At 45.7% G+C, this 13,492-nt stretch overlaps 1 protein-coding gene across 1 annotated transcript in view; it reads right to left on the reverse strand.

The window, feature by feature from the left end:
• PAPPA (pappalysin 1) overlaps positions 1 to 13,492 on the reverse strand; it is a 242,666-nt gene that overhangs the window by 150,135 nt on the left and 79,039 nt on the right. The window contains exon 7 of the mRNA XM_066256394.1: positions 8,017 to 8,515. Within this exon, the coding sequence (XP_066112491.1) occupies positions 8,017 to 8,515 (499 nt within the window). The remainder of the gene's footprint in view (positions 1 to 8,016; positions 8,516 to 13,492) is intronic.

Here is a 13,492-nt window from a genome sequence, read left to right on the forward strand (position 1 = left end):
CCAAGTGCTATGGACCCCACCTTTGAAAGGTACCTCCACTTTGAAACCCACTTGTCTGTGCGACAGTCAGAATCTCTGGTGTGCACTTTATCAATGACCCCTATGTGGGCTTTCTCGCTCTTCCTCAATCTCTTCTTCACAGAGCACCGGTGCAATTTTATACACACACAAACCTGATTGCTTTAGTCTTTTATTTCCCCATGAATAAATCCCAACTCTCTATATAATAAGGGCCATTCCCCCTTTCTTTAGGTGGAAATTATTCTCTTTGTAATCTCTCATAATAATAATGTTTAGTTTGTAATTATGTTTTTATTTAGGATACTTTTCAATTTAGCTTTCCTATCCAATTATAAGATTCAGAGTTATAGTGCTGGACTGACATGTTGTAAGGACGTTTTATTGAATGAATGAATGAATGAATGAATGAGTTTGTTAACACAGCCTTAGGTCCATCATTTCATGTCTGTGTATCTTATTCAACATCTGTAGAAGAGACACTGTAATGGCCCACTTGCTATAAAGTTCAGTAGTGCATCAGACTGATACATAGAAATTTTTAAGATAAGTGAGTTTAATGGTACTGGTGTCAAATGGATGCTTCACGCTTTCAAAATCGTGAAGGTACTTGGAGACAGTCGGCACTTCTATGATTGTTGCTGAATGTGGAGATCTGTTGATTTTCCTAAGCCCTCTTATTTACCCTAATGTTCTCAGAACCCGTACTTCATTCTGAGAGGTACTTGGCCTCAGACTGATGAGAGGGAGTTATAAGTGGATGATGCCCAGCTTCCAGAAATAGAGTAAGATTGTGCTGACTCTGTACCCCGCTAGCCTGGGCTGGGAACAGGGATTCGCTCGGAGCTTGGAGAAACAGCTCTCACTCCTGAAGTCGCTCCTCTGTCCTGGAGGTCAGAACATCAGGACGTAGGCTAGACCATGCTGGACAGGCCTGCGAGAAGGCCCTGCTCAGGAGGAGTCTGCCCCAGAGGATGCATTTCACCAACAGGTTACTAGAAACCGGGCTGTTATGCATATGTCCACACTTATCAACATAAATGTTCAAAAAACAAATGAAAAAATGTGTTACCTTCCCTTTTGTGTGTTTATTCTTTTGCTTCTTAAAAGCCATAAAAACTAGTTCTGACATCTGCTTTCTCCACCCACCTAGATGCCACATCATCCTTTGCCCGTCATCATAGCAATGATTGATGAGCTCTGCCGTCTGCCAGGCACACGCCCTTTCGGGTCAGGCAAGGAGATGTCAAACTTGACTCTGGCATCGATGAAATGTGGACCTTAAGTGAATGATATCTCTTTAAGTCTCAGCTTCCCTATCCAAAAATAAGGCACAGTGATAACTTACAGCTGATTGGTAGGTTTATAAAAGATACCGAGCATAGCCCTGGCCGGTTGGCTCAGCGGTAGAGCGTCGGCCTAGCGTGCGGAGGACCCGGGTTCGATTCCTGACCAGGGCACACAGGAGAAGCGCCCATTTGCTTCTCCACCCCTCCGCCGGGCCTTCCTCTCTGTCTCTCTCTTCCCCTCCCGCAGCCAAGGCTCCATTGGAGCAAAGATGGCCCGGGCGCTGGGGATGGCTCCGTGGCCTCTGCCTCAGGCGCTAGAGTGGCTCTAGTCGCAACATGGCGACACCCAGGATGGGCAGAGCATCGCCCCCTGGTGGGCAGAGCGTAGCCCCTGGTGGGCGTGCCGGGTGGATCCCGGTCGGGCGCATGCGGGAGTCTGTCTGACTGTCTCTCCCTGTTTCCAGCTTCAGAAAAATGAAAAAAAAGATACCGAGCATATAGGAAACATTCACTACATGGTAGCTATTACTCATAGTGATGTTAGCACTACTAGTAGTGGGATGCGACTAGCATATGGAAGGGTGGTTAACACAGTAACTAAATCTGGGCTCCCAACAACGGAGGGCAGAAACAAGGTTACTTTTGTTACCCATTCTGTCTTCAGAACGTGGCATGTTTCCTAGCACAGAGAGCATGCTAAATGAGCATTTGACAAATGTATCAATGCGGAGTAACTTCATAAATTACTTCAGCCTCTGAACTACCTGTGTCACCCTACATTCCAATAACATTGATGGATACGCAAAAAGGCTGACATTAAAATCCCAATTTAACAGATGGAAAAACTGAGGTATAAAGATATTAACAACCAGATGTAAATTACAGATATTATTCACAGAAGATGCAATGTTAAGAGCCGGTGAATAATTGAAAGAGGCTCACTCAAGATGTGAAACTACCAGAACATCCATGAGAAGTCATGTTTTACCCATTGAATGGCCAAGGACAAAGCATTTTCATTTTGGTAAGCAGTAGTGACCATGTCGAACATCAGGTCTTACCACCTAGTGCTGCTGGGATGCGAGCTATTTCACACTCTCAGCATGCCCCAGGTTGCACCCATTAAAATGGAAAAGGCTGTCTGGCCTGCAGTGACGTAGTGGATAAAGCATCGACCTGGAACACTGAGGTCGCCGGTTCAAAGCCCTGGGCTTGCCCGGTCAAGGCACCTATGAGAAGCCAACGACTATGAGTTGAGGCTTCCCGCTCTTCCCTCCTTCTCTAATATCAATAAATAAAATCTTTTAAAAAATGAAAAAGGCCTACAGTTTATAACCCAGCAGTTCCATTTCTCAGCATCAGACCGGATAAATGCTCACTTGTGCCCACAAGGAGGTTTATATGAGTGCTCACTGCAGCATTTGTCTCTAATAGAAAAATATGTGCAATATTATTGCCCAGAATTAGGAGGACCGTTATTACCGCTATGGAATGCTATATAGCCATTTAGAAGAATAAGGTAGATTTAAGAACCAAAGTGATTGATAGCCCAGATGACTACATTCCCCCTACTCAAAACTCTACATGTGTTTTATACTGCACATGTACTTTTGCTATAAGATACAGTATGTCGGCTCATTCATTTATTTGCTCATTCATTCATTCATCAATGTTTGCTGAGCATCCACTTAGTTTCGGCCATCTGTGCTGCGGCAAATCTCCTCATGATCAATTCTGTTTCATCCTTCGGGTCTTAGCTTGTGCAGAACTTTTTCCAGGAAACCTTCTTTAACTACATCCTTCAAACGGGGTTGGATGCCTTTCCTACGTTTTCCCAAAGTCCCCTGGACTCCTTGCAAAACAGCATTTTTCATGCTGCAGTATGTTCACTGGATTCCTTACCTATTTCCGCCTTTCAACTGGGAACTCCTGAGGCCAGGGATCATAATCCTACCCCTATCCCATGGTGACAGACACCTGAATGCCCTGATGAAGAATGGATGGGCAGACGAACAGACATATAATAAGAGTGATCTACTACTCATTGTTTCCCTTATACCTTACTTACTGTAAGCCAAAATCAAAGGGTGGGGTGGGGGGGGGAAGAGCTTAATTTTTGTTGTCTTTATTTCTTAGAGAAATCTGAAGATTCCACACAGACCCAAGCAGCATGGTGCCCAGTACAAAAGCAAGTCAAGTTGACCGTCAAGTTGAGAAACAGAAGCTTCCCTGCTCTTTCTGCCCGGCCCCACTCATAAAAAACTGGCTGTGTCACTTGCGTTGCAGGACTCCCAAGACTGTCTTGGGGTCACAGGAACTGACCGCGGGTTGGAGGCCTGTGGGCTGTTAGCCTGCCTTCTCCTGGCCATATCTTGAACGCGAGCCAGCGCTGATGCATGTCTGAGCTCTAGAATGCTGCCTTTGCATTATGACAGCAGGAGGTGTCGTGGTTGAGAAAGTGGAATTTGGAATTAGACCTAGCTCTGCCGTTACCAGTTGTAGGGGGCTGGATGAGGACACTTTCTGAGCGCCAGCTTTTTCTCTGAGCTTCGTCTGCCTCATAAATGTTTGTAAGGCTCTTAAAGCAGAGTGTGCACTCAGGAAGTGGTAGTTATTATTATTATTGATTATATTATCATGATTATTGTCCACACACTACACATTTTACTGCGGCATCCAGAGCCAGTGAGGTCTGCTCTGGGTACCAGTTCTCACAGTCTCTGCTGAGTCCCTTATACAAAAAAAAAAAAAAAGAGTGAATGAGTCGCCTGTCACTTAAGAACAACATCTATCCACATAGAATTGCATAACATGTTTTCCCCTCATTTTACACATGGGGAAACTGAAGCTTAAATAAGTGATGCAATGTGTCTTCTTAATGTCACATGGCGAATCAGTAGCAGAGCTGGCGCCCGCCCCCCTTTCCTCGGCTAGTGTCACTTCTCCTTCAGTGATGGGGTTTCCACTTAAAGGGAGACGTTCCACATTTCTCCCTAGTCCTGGCCAGAAGTAATTAGTCTACTGGAAGCATCCATGGGGTAAGCACAGAAGCCCTCCCCTTCATCAATGTCATACCTTGGGAAACTATCTCCAGCATAGATAACAGAAAGAATAAATATTTTTGCTGAGAGAAAAAAATGAAGGCAAAGGTCAAAGGGGATCATGTAATGGGTTGAGTCAGAGAAGGGGGGGGAAAAAGAGCATTTTTTTTTCACTCTCCTCTTTTTCTCCAAAACAGTCTTTATATAGAACTTGTATATGAGCCAATTTATTTGATACGGAAAAAATGTGAAAGTAGCAAAATACACACACACACACACACACACGCACACATAGAGGTATTTGTGTTGGAGTTCAGAACTTGAATTACTGAGAGATAAAGAAGTTGAAGTGATAGGTGGACTTGGAATGATGTTTTACTTTGTTCAGAGTCTCGGAGAACGTTTAGCTCAGAGAGCCCAGCCCAGGCCGGGTCTCCCGGAAATTCCTTGGGTCTCTAGAAAGCAGAGAGCAAGGCCAGCGAATGCCTCGGGTTGGCCCTCGTGCTTGTCACACAGTGGGGGCTCACGAAATACTTGTTGAGTGGACGCAAGAACATAGGGGCACAAGAACATCGAGCTGGAGCGCGGTGGTTTTAGAAGCAAACGAGCACAGGACTGGGCGCTTTTCGTAAGTGAGGGTCCTCAGTACTCAAGCGTCAGTCAGCGTCTGCGGGAAAGGGGCCGGTCCGAGTCATCCCTCTAATCTCCACCTCCCGGGACAGACTCTGGGACGCCGGACGTTCTCAGTGCAAATCTACCAGTTGAATGAGTAGCTGTTATGCGTCAAGGGACCTTGCAGATTCCTGGGCCTTTAGAGATCATTTTGAGCAGCGGCTGTCAAACCTGAAGAAGAATCGGAGTCACCTGGAAAAGCCCCGTACTCACGGTTTCTGATTCAGCCGGCAGGACTGGGGCTGAAGGACCTGGCCTGTCTATGCACCCACTTGATGTGGATGCTTGCCATTCACAGGGCCGCGCTTTTCAGAATCTGATTTAGCGCAGTGGTTCTTCAACTTGCCTGCCCATTTAATCACCTGGTGAGATTTTCCAAGTCTGATGGCTGGGCCTTATCCTTACCATTTAAGTCAACAGCCAAGAGGGCCGGAAAGGGTTGAGAGGGCATGCAAGGGGGAGGCAGGCAATTTCAAAGTGTCCCCAGGGGTGCATGCTGTCTAACCGAGTTTGAGAACCACTAACCTGGTGGAAGACCAGAAAGGGTAAGTGGCTAGCCTAAGGTTACAGAGCAAGTCAGTGACTTTGCTGAAAACAGAACTCGACTGCTTTTACTTCTTCAGTTTAATTTCCACTGTCCCACGTGTATCAACCACTGTCAGCTCTCACAGGCTCATAACATGAGGCAAAACATGAAAGCTGCATTTAAACTGACATCTATTATTTATTACTGCCATTGTTTTGTAAAGAAAGTTCAAGTGGATGGATATTTATGGAACCTCACTACCCTAGACAAGGTAGGAGACGGAAGAGACAGGGTTATGGAATATTTTTCAAGGCAGAGCGAGTCTTTGAGTTTTAAGTACATTCTCAAATACAAACCCAGGGCTCCCCCTGAGTTCTTAAACAGATGTTCCTCATCTCTGAGTCAATGAATGGGTAAGGGTTTGCTTGTGATGTGCACGTTAATTGCTGGCATGTAAAAGGAAGTGCTGGTAAAGTGTTTGAAAGTGGTTCTGTCTCTTAAAAAGATTAAAAGTTTCCTCCAGTTCTTGGTTTCTATTAACGATTGGCTTAGTAAATATTTTCAAGTAGACAGAGCACAGATTGAGTCTTATATCATCTCAGAATCAAAGAAAGAGCCACAAAAGGCCCATAGAAACCATTGACTTCAACATTTTCATCATGCAGAAGAGGAAATTGAGGCTCAAAGAGATTGACTGATTTATCTCGTATCAGTACGCAGGCCGGCTGGAACTGAGCACAAGGCATCTGACTCCTGAGCTATTGTTCTTGCCGATACTCAAATGATTCCCAGCAACAGCCATTGTGCATAATAAGTGTTCAACAAATGTTCAATAATTGACTTCATAGAATTCAAGGTACCCAAATTAGGTGGCTAAGGCTCCCTCATTTGTTAGGTTAAAGCAGAAATTGGAATCACATCGTTAATTGCATCGTTGAATGATCTCACCACTTCCTAACTGCACGATATTGACCACGTGACTTCACATCTCTAAGCTGCAGTTTTCCTCTTTGTATAATGAGAAGGATACTAGGGCGGTGGATACAGAGAAGATGAAACAAGTAAAAGATGTAAAGACTTTAGCCCGTTGTCTGGCATATAGGAAAAGCGCTAGTGACTTCATGATAATGTGGCCTTTCTCATAAAACATAAATCCTGAGCATGTTTGAGGAAGGTGTACCAGACAGGTGGCTCGAGAAATACACTGTACATGAGGGAAAAACACTATGTCATATAAAAATATTGGGTATCCAAAAGGATCCTGGAGACCTAGATTTGCAAAGGCCCACAAGGGTCAAATGGGTTTCAACCTGTGCTTCACTTCAGAAAACAAATCAAGGACAATGACCGGTGATGTTCACCTTCCAGCAAAATTCTCATGCAGCCCTGGCCGGGTAGCTCAGATGGTGAGAGCATTGTCCCAGTTCACCAAAGTTGTGAGTTCGATCGCCAGTCAGAGGACACACAAGAATCAACCAATGAATCATCAATGAGTGGGACAACAAATCGACCTTTCTCTCTCTCTCTCTCTTTTTTTCCTCTCTCTGGAATGAATCGATCAATAAAAAAGAAAAAGAATTAAAAAAATTATCATGCAAATACTCAGGAACATGGCCAATCCCCAGCCAATCTGCTATAACTTCACCTTCTTCTCACCCACTGAAGCCATCAGAATGCATCAACCTTCTTCAGTTTATTTTATTTATTTATTTATTTTTTTGTATTTTTCTGAAGTTGGAAACGGGGAGGCAGTCAGACAGACTCCCTCCCGCATGCGCCCAGGAATCCACCTGGCATGCCCATCAGGGGGCGATGCTCTGCCCATCTGGGGCGCTGCTCTGTTGCAACCAGAGCCACTGTAGCGCCTGAGGCAGAGGCCAAGGAGCCATCCCCAGCGCCCGGGCCATCTTTGCTCCAATGGAGCCTTGGCTGCAGGAGGGGAAGGGAGAGACAGAGAGGAAGGAGAGGGGGAGGGGTGGAGAAGCAGATGGGCTGGGAATCGAACCCGAGATTCCTGCACACCAGGCCGACGCTCTACCACTGAGCTAACCAGCCGGGGCCTCTTCTTCAGTTTAACATAAAAAAAATCATTAGCAAACTTCAACTATTCTACTTTCATTAGTAGTGAAAAGCTTCCTCAATTATTCTACTTTCATTAGTAGTGAAAAGCTTTCTCACTGCCAATCTCATCCAACTGTTGGGAAACAAAATTTCAGAAAGGTTGGGATGCTTAGAGTCACACATCCGAGTTCTCACCGAAATCCAAGCCTCCTCGTTCCTTGTCCATTGCTCTTCCCACCATATCAACTCTGCCTTGTTAAGACCATTCTATACCCAATGTCACTTTATGAACCCCTAGAAGTGAGTCTGGCTGTGATGAACCTTCTTCAGTTCAGGCTTGTCTGACCCTCCTTTCATCCCACCACAGCCCACCCACTTGGTCCTCTCCCTATCCAGAAAGTGCACTTACGTGTCCATGAATCTTCTATTGAGATGCAGTTCGGAGGCCACGTCCACCCGGAGAGGAGGGTCCCGGACCACCTTGTACTGCAGGGGCTTACACTCGAGGCAGAGTGGGCTGTCCGCAACGGAGGTCAACATGGCAGCATCGATCTCCAGGTGCTCGTCCAACGTGTAGATCTGAATGCCATACACCTTCTCGCCCACATCCCGGAGTTTTATGGTCAGTGGGACATCGCAGAAGACGTTCTGAGGACCCAGGGAGATGTTCTTCCCCGTGGTAGTCAACAGTTTGATGTCGTTGACAGCCCCACTAGAGTCCCAGTCAGTGGAGACAAAGGTCACCCAGATTGTCAGAGACTCGGGGACCAGAGGGTAGCGGAATTCCAGCTCCAGGTAGCAGCCTTGCGGCTCAGGGCAGGCTGGGGGGACCGTGTGTGGGTTGACAGCTGAATTTGGGCTCCAGGTGCGGACGCTGGACTTACAGGGCTGTTCGACATCTGGATGACCTGTGGGGAAGAGATGAGGATATGAGTTCCTGAACCTCAGAGTTTCCTGCAGACCTTGGGAGAGGCTGGCCTGACTGGGACTCAGACAGAGGGGAAAAGGGAAGGGAAGACTCGGTGTTTTGGTGAATCTGTTGTATGTGCGGCACCAGCTCATCTCCACCACTGCAATGGAGATCTTACATGAATTACCAGGCATTTGGTCAAGACCATATTCAAGTAAGTGTCTTACTATTGAGTGAATGATCAAAGTTTCCTTCCTCGTCTGCCACTTGTAGGCTTTGTGCTTAGGATGGAAAGAAGAAAGGAACAAATATTTGCCAAATATCTTCTGTGTCCCATAAGGTTGTTTAAATTGACTTGTGTAACGACTCACTTCAGAGGTGAGGACATATGGAGTGAAAGGACCCAGGTCTCACAGCTTGAAGGGTCAAGGTCAGCATTAGAGGCCGGTGTTGTCTCTTTGGAAGTCTACACCCTCTGTTTTCACCGCTGGATGCAGGGGCCACTAGAATAAACTAGGATTCCCATGGTGTTGCCTTTGGTGCAAGCCACTTGGAATGACAGGAGGGTCAGACACCTTCAGCAAAGAGGAGGTGAGCGTGGCTAGCTTCTGCCCCTTGGACTGAGGACTCTGGGAGGAAACTGTCTACAACCACGAGTGACAGAGCTGGAAGGCAGCCCTGGAGCCATCTTATCTCTCCTCCTCCCCTTCTCTACATGAGGTCATTCCATACCACTGAGCTTCTCCATGCTCTGTCCCGTCTGACTCAGGGAAGGGAGGGCTGGGTGAGGAGGAGGCGGGGACAGAAGGGATTCTTCTGCTCTTTCCTTTTGGAGACAATGTCTCATCCCCACTGACCTCAGACTGCAGCGACTTCTGAATTTTTCTCCACTGAGATCATTAGTCCTAGCCCCTCAGAGAGCTCTCCTTTGCACTGCTGAGAATAGTAATCAGGACTCAAGTGTAGTGATTGGCTCTAATTTGTTCAAAGGAGTCTGGTAAGAGATCCAGATCAGATGGTAAGGAAAGGGTAGAGGGTCTTAAGCTGTTGTATCTGCCACATTTTTTTTTTTACTCGTTAGCATCAGTGGTTGGTGGAAGGCGGGGGTGCTGGCCATTACTAAAGCAAAGGGGAAAAAGCAGTATTTGCCAGAAAGGCTTTATGATGCTGGTTATGGGATAATAGGAATCAGGAACCACTGCGCTAGGAAATCTAGCAAGTCATCCAAGGTGGAAAACTATTCCAGTGAAAGTAGTAAATGACTCCCATCTCCTTGCCTCTGGCCACCAAGTGGAGATGAAGCAGAGAAGGAAAAAAGAGAAGAAAGAGGGGGACAAGGAAAAGTCACAGAGACCTTCTTTAGATAGACTACATTGGAACAAGGAGAGACGGACATGGCTCTCAGATTTCTGCCGCCCCTCCTCGGCTAGGTCTGTTCATCTATTGCAGCAAATGCTCGCTAGAAGCAGTCAGTAATTCAAGCCAAAGGTCTCCCTACCTAAGCTGAGGTCGTTTCTGCTCTCTACCCTCCACCTCCCCAAGTTCCTGATTCTCTTGACTTTGTGGGGTTTTGGCACACATACATCCTTATTCATTGAATATACTTTATTGAGGGTAGCATTTTAATATATATGAAGCACATTCCAGAGTCACTAATTGATTCATCTGCTTGTCACCAAAATTCTGCAGGATTGCTATCATTTTTTTGTAGCTCTGTTTCACTTCACACCATATAGCTTCTGCTTATACAGCACCTGGTCCTAAGATGGTGGCCACAGTGGATTCTCAGTACATACATGTTAAACGAAGACTCTTCTGTCTTGTTACTACACAGTTAAAGGAGAAGTCAATGTCCCACAGAGCCTGCTGTGTTATGGTGAGTGCCATGTGAACATTGTACTCCATGGGCATTTTTTTTTTCCTTTCGGAAACTGGCAAGCCATGGAGCACTCTCCCTTCCTTCCTTGGAGACAACGACCACCAGCGGTGGGAAGCCACAGGAGAGCAGATGACGGATCTGCTTGGCTCATGCTTTTTCCCTGGTTTCTTGTTAGTCAACAGAGGGGCCCAACGCTTCCCTGAGGACAGGAAGGTGAGCCGGCCATTATGCCAAAGTAAGTCAATAGGAATAGAAGTCTTAGCAAGGTTTGTGCCTGTCTCATTATCAGAGACAAACTTTTAGATGTCAAAAAGGTTCCAGCACCGCTGGGTCCAACCCATCAGCAAAGCAGCACTCCCTTTAATAAAACCCAGCTTCACGAATTGACCGTCTTCGTGCTCCAGGCACGGTGCCAAGCACATGGCACGCCTCAGCTCTCTGCACCCTGGCAGTCAGTTTATGACGCCGGTCTTAGGAAACTCGTTTTAAAGAAGGGGAAACTGAGACTCAGATGGTTGTGTCATTCCCTGATGAAGAGTAGAATATTATGTGATACTGTTGGTCCAGGCAGCATGCCAGGCTTTGAAGCCTTGAAAGTTAGGTCAAAATATCAGCTATCCAGCTTTGCACTGTGTCACCTACTATAACATTATTTCACAGGGTCGCTGGAAAACTCAAATGGGATGAAATATTTAAAAGATGCTCACATACATATTAGCTCTGTTCTCAAAAGTAACGAGGAATTAACAGGGAAAAGCTTGTTAGGAGGCGGCATTCCAAACAAAGAGAACTGTGGATAGAGAATGTAGGTTTGGACAACTATGATTTTGAGAGCAACGGGAGAGGCTGGCAAACTAAGCTGAACCCAGACTCTGAAAGGGTCATTCATTTCACTTTATATTGAGAGAGATGGGAAGCTACTGAATTCAATCAAACAAATTAAAGGTATCTTTTAGAAAAACCACTGTTTAGGGATACAGATACCATCTATCCATTTGTTTCTCCATCCATCCATCCATCCATCCATCCATCCATCCATCCACCCACCTATCTACTGATCCATCCATTCTTCCATCTACCCACCCATCTACTGATCCATCCATCCATCCATCCACCCACCCATCTACTGATCCATCCACTCTTCCATCCATCCACCCATCTACTGATCCATCCATCCATCCATCCATCCATCCATCCATCCATCCATCCACCCACCCATCTACTGATCCATCCATCCATCCACCCACCCACCCATCTACTGATCCATCCATTCTTCCATCCACCCATCCACCCACCCACCCATCTACTGATCCATCCATTCTTCCATCCATCCATCCATGCATTCAAAGAATAACTACTGAGTGGCTGGTTTTTGTCCAGGGTTGGCTAAACCCAGAGGAAACAGGTTTCTAGAGACACAGCCTCTGCCCTCCCTCATTCAGCTTCCAGTCTAGTGAAACCAGTTAGGACACTTCTGTACTAAAGTAGGCAACGCACAATGGTGACTTGGAGAAAGAGAACATCCCAGAAGATGAGGAAAAATCAGAATTCCGAAGGAGAAAAATGGGTGCCGATGGGAAATTGATGAAATGTATGGTGCTGAGGCAGGGAGAAAGGCTGAGTAAAGGAAAGAAATCGAGGACTGAAGAAAGGAAGGGAGGGAGGGGGGAATGGAGGGAGAGAGCAAAAAAGGGAGGGGGGAGGGAGAAAAGTGCAAATGTACTGTTACTTCATTATTAATACATATCCTTTTATATATACGATGACGAAATGAAATCTGTCCACTAGAAACGAGGCCAAATATGTATATAAAATATATTTATACATACTTCTGCTGAGTTAAATGTACATTTATGAAGATCTACACAGACATCTATTATATATTTATGGGTATATACACTACAGCTGTTGACACAAATAGAGTTATAAAAACTCAGAGCCAAGTTTTTTCCAGATGAGTACTCCAGCGCACCTGAAATATTCCAGGCAGAAAAAAGGGGGGAAAGGCTCACACAAATAAGAAGGAAAGGAAACAGTGCCATGTGTTAATCTCTCATGGAAAACCCAATGCTTGTAATGTATCATATGCTTGTGCAAGTGATCTTTAATTTTTTAAATTTTTCCATTGACTTGAGAGAGAGACTGAGAGAAAAAGAGAAGCATCAACTCATTGTTTCATTTAGTCGTTCCATTTAGTTGTGCTCTCATCGATTGCTTCTCGTACGTGCCCTGACCGGGGCTCAAACCCGTGACCTCTGGTGTGCCGGGTCTACGCTTCATCCACTGAACCACCTGGCCAGGGCGTATAAGTGCTCTTGATTGGGATTTGGGTCGGTTAGATCTAGTTATCTAATTACTGGGCTACAAAGGCAGTGCTGTATTGAGTCCTTCAGAAAAAATGTATGAAATAGAATTTTTGCTAAAGAGTTAGGAAAACAGGTTTCTTTTCATTACAATCGTGTGTGTGTGTGTGTGTGTGTGTGTGTGTGTGTGTGTGTTGTGGACAAAGGCAAGAATTCCTAGGACTGTTTTCACCTGGCGTTCATAGAATGGAGTTAATAAAACATTGTAGATACTCATAAATATGTTAAGTGAAGAACCGTCTACCTTTTAATTATGGAATTAAAAAAGTGACGACTGTCTGCTATGTTGGAGCAGGAAGGGGCGTTCATTCTGTGGAGAAGATGCTGTCCTCAGAGAGGCTGAGTGCCTCACTCGAGGGCACAGAGCACGCTGATGGACAGGCTGGGACCAAGACCAGTCCTCTCTGTCCCTCCCACGCCTTTTCCCCCAGCCCCAAAGGTACGTCTGGCATTGCTCACAGATTTGGGAGTTCTATGTTAGTCTGGGAAGTCCAAAAACTTAAACACGCAAAGATAAATAGGATGAAAATGAGTTGAGAAATAAATTGCAGAGTTTGGCTCATGGAAAAGTTTATTTCTTCAAGGATATTAAAAAGAGCCTGAGCCAAACAGATCACAGAGCCTGTAATGGGATGCTCTAAAAAAAGAACAGCGTCTTTCCCGGCCTGCATGTGCTAAATTTACATATCCTGAAGGAAAACCCGGGGCTGCCGGGGTTCCTCGGAGACCTGAG

Source organism: Saccopteryx bilineata, chromosome 2 (assembly GCF_036850765.1).
Source record: "Saccopteryx bilineata isolate mSacBil1 chromosome 2, mSacBil1_pri_phased_curated, whole genome shotgun sequence".
NCBI lineage: Eukaryota > Metazoa > Chordata > Mammalia > Chiroptera > Emballonuridae > Saccopteryx > Saccopteryx bilineata.